Source organism: Crinia signifera, chromosome 2, assembly GCF_055691185.1.
Source record: "Crinia signifera chromosome 2, ASM5569118v1, whole genome shotgun sequence".
Classification (NCBI taxonomy): domain Eukaryota; kingdom Metazoa; phylum Chordata; class Amphibia; order Anura; family Myobatrachidae; genus Crinia; species Crinia signifera.
This window is the reverse complement of record NC_139218.1, coordinates 144,454,956-144,468,939: the sequence shown is the minus strand read 5'-3', so window position 1 is coordinate 144,468,939 and position 13,984 is coordinate 144,454,956. Positions and strand designations below refer to the sequence as shown.

Here is a 13,984-nt window from a genome sequence, read left to right as displayed (position 1 = left end):
GCATCCTTCATATGTTCGCACAATTCTTTTCATGACTTCATGAGGCTGCAAGCAGAAATGTGTCCAACCCCGTAGCACTAGCGTCTGAGCTAAACAAAACCCGAATCTCTCATTAGGCACCCACTAGTGCAGGGGTCCTCAAACTATTTTGCTCTGGGACCCAGTCAGACAATAAAAATTATTACAGGACCCCAGCAAGTTACTACTGAATGGCCACAACATGTGTGGTCAGTGAAGTGAAGTGACCGCTTTTGTGACAGGGAGGCAATGAGTAATGGGGGTGGTGGAAAAGGGTGCAGGGGGATGGAGGGAAGCAGTGGGTGTTTACTTAATGAGTTATACACTGTCCCCCTTCCACAAACACATGGGATGCGGTCATCTATTAGAATGCACTTAGGTCTACAGTCATTAGGTCGACCCCACTAGGTCGACTGGCAGGAAGGTCGACCTGACTTAAGGTCGACATGGGCAAAGGTCGACATGACTTAAGGTCGAATTTGCATAAAGGTCGACATGAGGAAGGTCGACTGGTCATAAGGTCGACATGGGTTTTTCACTTTTTTTTGAGCCGACATGTGCCGACAGGCGGTATTTCATGCCCTACCATCCACTAGGGCGTGGTGGGAGAATAAAATAGTGTGCCGAGCGCAGCGAGGCACCGTGCCCGAAGCATTTGCGAGCGAAGCGAGCGATGCGAGGGTCCGATTTTCATTGCCAACTGTGTCCATGTCGACATTCGGATAAAAAAAACAGTGAAAAACCCATGTCGACCTTATGACCAGTCGACCTTCCTCATGTCGACCTGTATGCAAATTCGACCTTAAGTCATGTCGACCTTGGCCCATGTCGACCTTAAGTCAGGTCGACCTTCCTGCCAGTCGACCTAGTGGGGTCGACCTAATGACTGTAGACCTAAGTGCATTCTGACAGATGTCCCGATTCCAAACACATTAGCCTGATCAGCAACATATAGTCGTGACCCCATGCTGAGGTGGTCGGGACCCACTATGGGGTCAGGACCCACAGTTTGAGAACCGCTGCACTAGTGGCATCAAATCACAAAGGGAAACAATTGTATCAACAACGAGCTGAAGTTGTAGTCTTTTCTCTATAGCTTAGTGATATACAGAAAGGACTGAAGGTTAATCACCAATATTTTACAAGTGCAATAACATTCACTCTCATGTACTAACCCCAGTCTGTGCTGTAATGTGTGTGCATCCCACTATCCTCGCTCCAGCTAGTGGCTTTTCTCCTTGAGCCCTCTTCCTCAGGGAGATGAGAGCGGTCATTTCTTGCTCTGCAATTTCAATCTCCCTCCGGCCAAACTCGGCTTGCTTAATGTTCTTGACGCAAAAATCGCTGCTGCCTTTCGAGGTGGTTTGCTGTTTGTCTCGAGGGGACATTTCATCATCTGAGCTATCTGTATAAGAGGCAACTAACCAAAGAAGAAACACATTTAGATATACTGTAGATATTTATTATTTATAAACGGTTTCTAATATACCAGAGCAAATTCGGTTGAGCTTTATAATTGGAAATATCGGTATTAAACATATTGGGTAGTTACAGTCAGAGGTAGGCAGGCCATGCTAGCAAGCTTACAATCTATAGGAAAATAGGTATTGATACACAGGGATATGTGTCCTCTATTGCATAACCATAATGGTCCCCCCAATTGCAAAAATTCTTGGTGGGCTGTATGACATGGTCAACCGTTTGTTTGGGGTCAGGAGGAAGGGAAAGGGAATAAAGAAAATTTTAGTGAGGATATGTTTGGACTGTACTGAGGGGGAGTAATTGGATAGGAAAGGCCTATTAAGCTTCTGTGGGTGGTCCTGGAATTTGATAGGCTTGCATAAAGAGCCTGTTTTCAGGGAAGGCTAGAAGGTTTGGAGATTAGTGCATGGGAGGACATTCCAAAGAGTGGGGTGCAGCCCAAAAAAGAAAGCCTTGCAAATGTGAATGTGCATATAAGGAGTGTGGAAGAGAGAAGTAGATCTTGTGTAGAGAGAAGAGGTCAGGAGGCGAGAAAGTTTGAGATAAGCGAAGAGATATACATTGGTGTAGGATAGTTTATAGCCTTGTGTGTAAGTAAAATAATTTTATATTAAATACAGGTAACCATTGGATGCACTGACAGAGTATTCACAGACAAAAATAGCCTTGCCGCTATATTCAGGATGGATTGTAAGTATTTCTGTTTGGCAGAGTATCAGCGGCGTAGCTTTGTTTGGGGCGCCCCCCCCGCCATTAATGGGGGGGCGCCCCCCCCTCCCGTCCGTCCCCCGTGCCCCCTCCCCCCATTTCCGCATGCTTACCTGTCCGCGCGTCCCGGCTCCCTCCAATAAATTCTATGCAGACGGACCACGATAAAATGGCTGCCCCCATACTGCAGACAGTTTCAGAGAACAGTCTGCTTTATGGGGCGGCCATTTTAGCGTGGTTCGTCTCCATAGCATTGATTGATGGGGGCTGCGGTGCTATAGTTACGCCACTGCAGAGTATATTATAACAAACTTGCAATAATCAATGCAGGATATATTGAGAGTATGAATTAGTTTTTGTAGTGTCTTGTGTAAGGTATTATTATTTTGGATGTTATTTAGATGTAATTAGAATGATTTTGAGACTGATTGAGTGTAGGGAACAAAGGACAAGTCAAGGATGACACCTAGTTGGTGAGCTTATGAGGTAGGATTGATGGTCATGTTCGCAACAGTGATAGAGATATATATCAGTTTGGTAACTAATATTGGTCAGTGTAAATATCATTAATTCTATTTTTGAAATATTCACTTTGAGTTGGCGAGATGACATCCAAGTTGAAATGGACCATTACAGATGGTGAAAAGTCTGGGGACAATGGGTATATTTGAGTATTATCCACATGCAGCTGATACTGAAATCCAAACAACTGATTAGTTTGCCAAATGATGTGGTAAAGATAGAGAAAAGCAGAAGGCCCTGCAGTACTCCAACCGAGGAAGCCAAGGGGAGGTAGAATCAGAGAAACAAACACTTAGTAATTAGATAGGTAGGATGAGAAACAACAAAGGGCTGTGTCCTGAAGTCCTAGTGACTGCAGTGCTTATATGAGACGAGAATGGTGAACAGTGTCCAACTGAGAAAGAGATCACAAAAATGAAGTAAAAGGCCTTTAGGTGCCCATACACGGTGCGATGAACTAGTACTAGATTTCATTTTATCTAGTACAAAAAGCATACAATGTGCTACAGCAGCGTGCTTTTTGTACTAGATACGATGCAATCTAGTACTATGCAATCTAGTACTAAGAGAACAGGCTGCACAGACTTTCTGTGCTGTGCGCGGAAGCTCGCATAGCATTGCACGTGTAAAACGCACCGTGTATCGGCACCTTTTGGACTTAGCAGTGACCAGATCAAATACCACACTAAATTTAGTCAGTGCAGTCTATTGGGATGTTGGGAGCAAAAGCCTGACTGAAGTAGGTCCAAGTTGTGCGAGTTAAGAAACTGTGTGTTGAGTGTAGGCAAATCTATTTTGTATTTTCAGAATGGGAGTATATTACTGCATGCTTGTGCAGGGAAGAAAGGAAGGAAGGAAAAGAAGGAAAAGAAGGAAAATAGGATTTTGGGTACCTACCGGTAAATCCTTTTCTCGTAGTCCATATGGGATACTGGGCTTCACTACTATGGGGATTGAGACCTCCGCAGGAGAGACAGGCACATAAAAGAACTTTCAGTGTGGGTGCACTGGCTCCTCCCCTCAATCTCCCTCCACTAGTCAGTTAATGCAAAAACTGTGCCGAAGGAGAGCATGTGAGGAGTATGTGATAATGTATTGTGGTGAGATTCATCCAGCACACCCAAACGAACAAAAAACATATAAAAGAGGTGAATCCTAACAACTTAAGAGGACACCTGTAACTAGAACAAAACTATAGTCATATTTATCCTATAGAAAACAAGGCAATAAGCCTAACAATAAAGTAGGTCTGACAGCAGAAAAAGCCGCACTGAGGCGGGCTCCCAGTATCCCATATGGACTACGAGAAAAGGATTTACCGGTAGGTACCCAAAATCCTATTTTCTCTACCGTCCAATGGGATACTGGGCTTCACTACTATGGGGAGGTCCCAAAGCTACCAGAACGGGTGGGAACGTGCGGATTCTGCTGTAGAACCGCATTCCCGAACTGGGAATCCTCCCTGGCCAGGGTGTCAAACTTGTAGAACTTCACAAATGTGTGTTGCCCTGACCAAGTTGCGGCCCTGCATAGCTGCATTGCCGACACCCCTCGAGCAGCCGCCCAAGAGGTACCTACAGACCTGGTTGAATGAGCCTTTACTGAAAAAGGAAGCGACAAACCAGCTGATGCATAAGCCTGCTGGATAGTACATCTTATCCACCTGGCAATGGTACGCGTTGAAGCAGGTAAACCCTTCTTCTGCGCATCATAAAGCACAAACAGGCTGTCCGTCTTACGGATCCTAGCTGTGCGCTTGACATACCCCTTAAGGGTGAGGACCACATCCAAGGTATCTGGTATATCTGGGTGTGTCGCGCTAGAAGGAACCACGATAGGTTGGTTTAGGTGGAACCCTGACACCACCTTTGGAAGGAATTGTGGTATAGTCCTGAGTTCCGCCCTATCGTTGTGGAACACAAGGTAAGGGCTCCGACAAGATAAGGCCCCGAGCTCGGACACCCTCCTGGCCGAAGCTAGAGCCAGCAAAACAACAGTCTTCCAAGTGAGGTGTCGCAGCTCAGACTCTTCCAATGGAACAAACCGGGCTGATTTTAAGAAAGTAAGAACTACTTCCAAATCCCATGGTGCAGTGGGAGGCACAAAGGGGGGCTGAATCCTCATCAGATCAGATCAAGGTTTGCACTTCCGGCAAGGCCGCAATCTTTTTCTGAAAAAACACAGATAGTGCAGAGATTTGGACCTTTAAGGAACCCAATCTGAGTCCCTTATCCAGGCCAGCCTGAAGGAAACGTAGCAGACTGTTTAATTGAAAACTGGCCGGAGGCAAGTCATTCTTCTCACACCAGGCAATATATCTGCGCCATATTACATGATAATGAGCAGCCGTCACCGGCTTCCTGGCTTTTATCATTGTAGTGACGACAGAGGGATGGAGACCCTTGTGGACTAAGATCTGCCGCTCAACCTCCAGGCCGTTAAACGTAGCCGCTGTAAGTCCTGGAAGACGAACGGGCCCTGGAGGAGCAGGTCTTCTCTTAGGGGCAGACGCCATGGGTCTTCCACTAGCATGGCCTGAATGTCCCCGTACCAGGCCCTTCTTGGCCAGTCTGGTGCCACCAGTATGGCCTCCGTCCCCTGATGCCGGAGCCGCTTTAGCACCCGAGCCAACAATGGGAGAGGTGGGAAGAGGTACACCAATTGGAAATCCCAGGTCCAGGTGAGAGCGTCCACCGCTATCGCCCCTGGGTCTCTGGTCCGTGCACAGTACATCGCTACCTTGTGGTTCAGTCGTGAAGCCATCAGGTCGATCTGAGGGAGCCCCCACAGATCCACTATGGCATTGAACACTTGAGTGTGAAGGCCCCACTCTCCCGGGTGAAGATCGTGACGACTCAGGAAGTCCGCCTCCCAATTGTCGACCCCCGGGATAAAAATGGCAGACAGGGCCTGGACATTCTGTTCCGCCCAGGACAGAATTTTTGACGCTTCTCTCATGCAAGGCATGCTCTTGGTACCACCCTGCCGATTTATATAGGCCACAGTGGTGGCATTGTCCGACTGGACCTGGATCGCCTTTCCCTGTAACAATGGGGCTGCCTGTAACAGGGCATAGTAGACCGCCCTCAACTCCAGCTTGTTGATATGAAGGCCTGACTCCAGTGGAGACCATCGACCCTGTAGGCGGACTCCCTGTGTCACAGCTCCCCAGCCCCTCAGGCTGGCGTCCGTGGTTACCAGAATCCAGTCCTGGATCTGGAACCGTCTGCCTGCCAACAAATTGGATGAATCTAGCCACCACTGTAGCGAGATCCTGGTTCTTGTTGCAAGGCCAATCCTTCTGCGCATCTGCAGGGGGGAGCCGGACCATTTTGTCAGAATATCCAATTGAAAGGTCCTGGAATGGAAGCGGCCAAATTGTATTGCTTCGAATGAAGCCACCATCTTGCCTAGAAGCCGGAGGCAAAGATGGATCTGTACCAGAGGTGACTGTAGGACCTCCCTGACCAGCTGTTGTATTGCAGTGACCTTTTCCATCGGCAGAAAGACTTTTTGTTCTGATGTATCCAGGATCATGCCCAAGAAAACCATCCTCTGGGTTGGAACCAGCGATGATTTGGGCATGTTTAGGATCCACCCGTGGTCTCTTAGAACCTGTATGGACAGATTGAGAGCACTGCTTAAAGCCTCCGCCGACCCTGCTTTTATGAGCAGGTCGTCCAGGTATGGCACTACATTCACCCTTCGGAGCCTGAGTAGTGACATCATTTCCACCATTACCTTTGTGAAAACCCGCGGGGCTGTCGACAGGCCGAAAGGTAACGCCCGGAATTGGTAATGGTCGTTCCCCAAGGCAAACTTGAGATAGATTTGGTGTGGGGGCCAGATAGGAATGTGTAGATAGGCGTCTTTGACGTCTATAGAGGCCAGGAACTCCCCTCTTTCTAGGCTGGCGATCACAGAGCGCAAGGACTCCATCCTGAACTTGAACACGCGCAGGAAGGGGTTCAGTGACTTTAGATTCAGGATGGGTCTTACTGAGCCGTCTGGCTTCGGTACCAGGAATAAGTTGGAATAATATCCCTGGCCCTGCTCCGTGTCTGGCACCGGTACAATTACCTGAGACTGAAGCAGCCTGGTAATGGCCCCCTGAAGGAGCACCTGATCTTCCTGGGATGCTGGAAGTGCCGACCTGAAGTATCGTCTGGGAGGGGGTTTGTCGAATTCCAGCTTGTAACCTAGAGAAATGAGACCTCTGGCCCAGGTATCCAGACCCGAGGCGTCCCACACATGGCTGAAATGCAACAATCACGCTCCCACCGCGAGAGAGTCTCGTGGCGGGAAAACCCCGTCATGCTGCAGGCTTAGAGGAAGTCGCGGCATTTGGACGGTCCTGGGTGTTGGAGGCGTTAGGCTTCCTAAACTTGCCTCTCGTGCCCCTGCTGGCATTGGAGGCGCCCCTAGCCTTGGGGCGAAACCTGTTCCCACGAAAGGACTGCTGGGAAGCACCTGTGAAGGTACGCTTTGCAACCGTGGGGGCTGATGGAAGGAAGGTAGATTTTCCTGCCGTGGCTTTGGAAATCCAACCGTCTAATTCACTGCCAAACAGCCATTCTCCTGTAAAGGGAATACCCTCCACACTCTTCTTTGAGTCTACATCTGCAGACCACTGCCGCAGCCACAAGGCCCGTCTGGCTGAAACCGCCATGGCTGAATTGCGCGCGTTAATTGCGCCCAATTCCTTTTGTGCCTCGCACAGGATTTTTGCGGTATCCTGAATGTGACGCAGGCTGTCCCCTATCTGGGCCACGGTCATGTCACCCAACAAGCCTTCCTGAATCTGGGTTGACCAGGTATGAATAGCCTTGGCCATCCAGCAGCTGGCTAAAACTGGACGCTGGGATGCCCCACTAGCCGTATATATGGACTTGAGGGTAGCTTCCAGCCTTCTGTCCGCCCCGTCCTTAAGGGTGGATACCCCTGGGACTGGTAACAACACCTTCTTAGAGAGGCGGGAAACAGAGGAGTCCACTACCGGTGGCTCCTCCCATTTCTTTCTGCCCAAAGGTTCAAAAGGATATGCATTTGTGAACCTTTTTGAAAGAGTAAACCTCTTATCAGGGTTTTGCCATGCAGCCCTGAAAGCAGTTTCTAACTCTGTCTGCTCAGGGAAGTACACTGGCTGTTTCTTCTGAGTCATGAAGAAAGGATCTCCTTCTGTGGATGCCTCTACTGGGAGATCTAAAACATCCCTAATGGCCCTGATAAGGGGCTCGGGACCATGTACTGCCGTCTCAGGAGCTGGTTCCTGCAGACCCTGCTCCTCACCCTCCTCCAATATGTCCTCATCGTCCTCATCTGTGTCAGGATCCATAGCAGTAGCCTGCCTCTTTTGAGGCTGTGCGGGCGGAGGAGGTACATTTTGGGTATGAAGAATATCCACCCTGGCAGCTAACATGGACAATTCCCTCTGAACCCTCTGCGTTTGCTGAGTGTTAGTGGAAAGCTGTGAAGCCACAGAATCCAACAAGGTCTTTATGTTGGAGGCCCACGCAGGCTCCTGCTCGTCTGCCTGCGATTGCCCCGCAAGCTGTGGGGGCACCCCACTGATCTGGGTGTCAGCACTACTGGGCTGTGGTGACATACAAGCCTCACAAGTAACCTGGGACTGTGACTTGGGCACAAACTTGGTGCTACACACCATACAAGTGAACTTTTTCACCATGATGAGATAGTACTACAATCTCTGTAGTAACAAACACAACCCCCACGCAGTCACACACGTGCACACACTGCTGGATGTGTTTCCTCTGAGTGAAAACAGACTATGTGTGTATCTGTAACTAAACAGTGGGGAAGAAACAGAGCAATTGGGGAGCCAAGTGCACCCTTAACCTGAACTCACAGATCTGGGTCAGCTGGTAACGCTAAACACAGTGATATAAACAACACAGTGTCTGACTAAGCTAGATAGCGCAGCAGCGCTAAATCGCTATAAAAAACCTGCTGTCTCTGCCGTGCTGCAAGTACCCGGATCCACCACGCCAGTGAGGAGCCCTGTAATGGAGTCTGGCAGCGTGTGAAGAAGCAGGAAGTGACAGCGCGCGCACAGCAGAGCTTGGTCCCGCTCTGAGTGAAGCCCCGCCCCCTTACACGGAGCTGGCGCTTACATATAATTATACTGACATTATTAAAGGTGTAAAATATATATCATACATTATACCCTGAGGGGTGTCCCTGGTGGTCCAGCGGCAGCACCCCTATGCCAGTTATCAGACGCGGTGTTCACGCGGTCCCTGCTGGAGAGCCGCCATTACTAGCCGTCGTCTTGCCGCACCAGAAATGGCTGCGGGGACCCCTTGTGGGACCCCCAGCCTGTACTCACCACCGATGTCTTCAGACCTGTCAGGGGTGTGCGGCGGCTAGGGGACTTGCTCGCTACAGCGCAATGCTGTGCGGTAACAAGTCCCACGCAGGACTGGATTGTCCTGTAGCAGGGTCAGCTCTGCACCTGAAGAGGTCGGGGACTGACCCTTCCCCTGACACCCACGAAGCAGGACAGCTGTGTGGTCACCACAGCGCCCCAAAATAACAAACTTGAAAATAAATGTGGAAAAAACTCTGGAGCATCCAGAAGCACTGACTCTCCTGAGGCACATTTTTCAAAACTGACTAGTGGAGGGAGATTGAGGGGAGGAGCCAGTGCACCCACACTGAAAGTTCTTTTATGTGCCTGTCTCTCCTGCGGAGGTCTCAATCCCCATAGTAGTGAAGCCCAGTATCCCATTGGACGGTAGAGAAAAGAAGGAAAGAAAGGAAAGGAAGGAAAGGAAGGAAAGGAAAGGAAGGAAAGGAAGGAAAGAAATTACAGATTTTAGTTTAGCTTGGGATGAGCACAGGAGACAGAGCTTTACTTATTTGTGAGGGTATAGAATCAAGAAGATAGGTAGTAGAGTATGAGGAAGAGACAAGTTTTTATACTTCATCTTCACTGCTGGAGGATCAGATGAAGAGAAGGTGCCAGAGGGTTCAGGTAGGGAATTGAGCAGGACACTGACAGAGGAAGGGCATACTTTTATTTGTCCTTGGAGTAGGACGCAGGGTCTTGCGCATTGATAGTAGATAGTTGGGTAAGAGATGGTTGACAAGTGATTTAAATGTATAAAAAGGTTGATTGGGGTTAAAGAATTTCAGCAGAGATGACAGTTTGGAAATATGTTTGTTTGGTAGTGTCCAGAGCATTAGGAGAAGGCTGGCAGATAGCATAAGTGAGCTAGTTACAGTATTTAGAGTACAAAATTTACACAAAAGAGTGTCTTGTTAATTTTGGGTACCATGGTTGACATCTAGGACTATGTGGAGTGTGGTGGGTAGCTAGAGTCTGCAAATCAGGTGAATAAGAGTGTGGCAATTGGTTTGAATCTGGGTTTGTTGAAATGTCACCAGCTAATAGAAGCAGATGAGATAAATATAGGAATGTAGGAAGTTTGTAAAATAGTTTTTATAGTGACAGGTTGTGGATATTACTATTAAAGTATAAGGGTAAGTGTTGTTATGGGGGGAGTGGGTGATTGAAGTGTTAATGTGTACAGTACAGAGGAGTTGCAAAGAGAATGAATGATGTAATTGCTTTAGAGAAAATACCATTGACTGCAACAAATAAAAGCTATTTGTGGTACAGGGTGTATTTGAAATAAAACAAAAAGGTTTAGACCAAAATCAAGTTGCACTTGTTAAAATTAAACATTCAATATTAAAACAGTCTTTGCGTGGGTTATAATGACATTCTGGGGTAGATTTATAAAGCTCGATGAAGTGATAAAGTGTCTGGTTTTTATCACTGGCCAATCAGCTCCTACCTGTTATTTTTCAAACCAAGCCTGTAACTTCACAGTTAGGAGATGATTGGTCAGTGATAGAAACCAGACACTTTGGGGGGTATGCAATCCGGGATCTCGGCTGTCGATCCCCACGACAGCCTTGATCCTGGCCCGTTTGCGGTGTGATTGACTGCAGAACGACAGGCGGGATTCAATGTCCTGCCTGCTGCTTGGCGCAAAGGAGGGGCGATCTGCGGCCAGGATCGCGAAAAAATCCACTGCCGTTATTGGCAGAACGGGCCTGACAGCTTCTAAAGTCGGGCCCGTTCTGCCGTGATCCTGCTTCAATGATGTCGCTAAAGACAGCATTGAATAGGGAGTTGACGCTATTTCCCACGTCGGAAATAGCGGCAACAGATTGCATACCCCCCTTTATCACTTCACCAAGCTTAATAAATCTGCCCCAGCAGCCTGTCTCATAGCTACTGTGTTATAAGATCGCTGTACAAGGTCCTCATGACAAAATGTAATAATATAGGTGAACAAAAATTGTGAAATCCAGGAACGTGTAAAAGGTGAAACCAAAAAAATATACCGTATATACTCGAGTATAAGTCGATCCGAATATAAGCCGAGGCACCTAATTTTACCTAAAAAAACTGGGAAAACTTAGTGACCTGAGTATAAGCCGAGGGTGGGAAATGCAGCAGCTACTAGTAAAGTCCCCTGTATAATAATAATACAAGGACACCACAGGCTGCTCCCCCTACATAATACAAGGACACCACAGGCTGCTCCCCCTACATAATAACAGCACACCTCAGGCTTCTCCCTCTGCATGGGACACCACAGGTTTCTCCCCCTGCATGGGACACCACAGGCATTGTTCAATCCAGCTCACGGTGCAGTGTAAATGGGTGACCCGGGTCACAGCAACCCGGGGCCCATTCTCACCAATGAAATAGCCAGCACTGAGAGATGATCCCATCTCTAAGCACTGGCTCCAAACCCACATTACATGACAGCAACCACCTGGCATTAATGCCAGTAGGGACACTGGTGTAAAAGGCCACAAGCCTTTTAGCCTCACTTAAAGTGTGACTGACCTCCATCCCCTGTACTGGGGGGTTGCAGCTGCCGCGCTGTCTGGCTCCACAGAGAGGCGGGGGAGGAGGGTGCACAGCCGCCGCTGTCCTCCTGGTGTGTCCGCCGCTGCCCTGCTCGCCGCTGCCCTGCTCGCAGTGCTCAAGAGGGAGGTAGGGGGTGCCGCTGACAGGCTCCACGTGGGGAGGGGGGTGCGCGGCGGCAGCCGCTGACTTCGCCGCGCCGATGCCGTGCTCTGTTCTGTAATGGCCAGGCCTCCTGCACCATACATGTCCTCAATGCAGGAGGCCGGCGGCCATGTTTCTGTAGCCGCGGCCATCTTCCCTAAGCCGCGGCTACAGTATTAAAGCCACTGACTCGAGTATAAGCTGAGTGGGGGGTTTTCAGCAAATAAAAAGGGCTGAAAAACTTGGCTTATACTCGAGTATATACGGTATATAAAAAACAAAGCAAGTAAAATTTCTACACATGAAAAAGCATGTCAATGAGAAAATTATTTTGGGACTTTTACTTGGGAAAAACCATGAGCTATGCTATCAGTAAACACTTGGTAACAAACAGAAGAGTGTTAAATATAATGCATTTGGGGACATTTTGGTTTTAAATGCAGGACAGGTTGTGTTAAATCAGTGTATTGACCCACTGAAATACCCGTAAAAGAATGGGCATCACCTTCATTGAAACATTAAGCTACCATTTCTGTGAAGTAGTTTTTCTCAGATATCCCCAGAACCCGTCTCAGGCACTCAGTAAGCTGCGATGTTCACAGTTTACTGAGCCAACCTGAATGACAAGTTAGGATTACTTACTACATTTAATAATCTTTGTTGAATTTCTCATAACTTCTCATTAAGAAACATTTGGCTTAGGGGTACTGTGAAAAAATGCTATATTCTAGAGTGCTATTATTAATATTATTAATACATATGCCCCACAGATGTCTAAGGGGGGTAATTATCAGAGTCTGGAGAGAGAGATAAAATTCTGAGAGATAATATATCAAAACAATATATTTTTGTCCCAGGCAAGCTAACTCCTATCAATTCAGAAAAAAAACATTATTTCCAAGTTGCATACTGCATCCTCAAACAAATTCAACATGAAATCAATGCTTCAGTACCCTTGTCCTTCCTAAGAAAATTAGTATTGTAGGAATTATGGAAATATTTCATAATGAGAACTCACCGGAACTGTAGCTGTCAGTGGACGACTGAGAAATAGAACGTGACAGAGATCTGCGCCCTGTTTTGGTGGGAAACTTGCTAAATTCCTGCATGTCATCTGCAAACTGTATCTGCTTCAGGAAAGAAAGATGGGTCTGTAAATTGCAGTAATCCAGAGGAAATCTCAATTCTACTTATCTGCTAAAAAATGTTTGCAAACCATTAGACCAGAATGGGTACTTGTGTATTTTGGCGGCGCCCATCGCATCGCATACCATAAGGTATGCGATGCGACGCGATATCGCGCGATATTGTACAATGCCATACAATTTTAAAATTGTATGACATTGTATATGGCATACAATGCCATACAATGCGATGCGATTAAACATTGTATAAGCACCCTAATGGGTGCTTACAATGTTAAATGCATCCCCCCCCCCCCCCCCCGCTATAAACATGAACCCGAAGCGTCCGCGAGGGGCAGCGGTACGCGTCCTCCGACCTTTTCATACCCCCACTATCCACGTCGGTGTGGAGTTGAGAATAGAAAGTGTGGCGAGCGCAGCGAGCCACCGAGCCGAAGCGTGGCGAGCGGACGCGGATACCTGTGAAGGCCGCGAGGGGACTCCGATACCTGTGAAGGTATCCGCGTCCGCTCGCCACGCTTCTGGCTCGGTGGCTCGCTGCGCTCGCCACACTTTCTTTTCTCAACTCCACGCCGACGTGGATAGTGGGGGTATGAAAAGGTCGGAGGACGCGTACCGCCACCCCTCGCGGGGCGAGCGCAGTACCCCAGTATGTTTCGTACTAAGGTAAAATGCTGAATTAAAGGCACCATTAAGTAAAACAGTGGTTCTCAAATCTCAAACAGTTTACATTTTCCAGGTCACCTAGTAGTCTAGGTGTACAAGTGTAAAGCACCTTACCATAAAAGATCAAAAGGTCAAAAACAGAACTAATGGCCAATAGTTAAGTGCAAAAGGCAACACAACGATGTACAGACATACTGTTTCAATAATCAAGAAAGGCTTTGGGATTCTAGTTCAGTGATCACAGGCAGCACAGGTGGTGTGTCTGCACAGATCCTTTTGAACACCCCCCTTTTCTTTGTATTTGATTAAGTTGCATGCACAGATGGATGACATGGGTGCATTAACAATGTGCGGGAGCCAGGGCCGGATTAAGCCTTCAGGGGGCCCGGGG

The 13,984-nt window shown here is 48.0% G+C and overlaps 1 protein-coding gene across 4 annotated transcripts in view; it reads right to left on the bottom strand.

The window, feature by feature from the left end:
* AHCYL1 (adenosylhomocysteinase like 1) overlaps positions 1–13,984 on the bottom strand; it is a 99,716-nt gene that overhangs the window by 71,216 nt on the left and 14,516 nt on the right. For 2 of the 4 annotated variants that reach the window (XM_083173068.1, XM_083173070.1), the window contains exons 2-3: positions 12,801–12,912; positions 1,194–1,438 (exon numbers count right to left, since the gene is read on the bottom strand). In XM_083173068.1, coding sequence (XP_083029194.1) covers positions 1,194–1,438; positions 12,801–12,912 — 357 coding nt within the window. The remainder of the gene's footprint in view (positions 1–1,193; positions 1,439–12,800; positions 12,913–13,984) is intronic. The other 2 variants (XM_083173069.1, XM_083173071.1) reach the window with 1 other exon arrangement.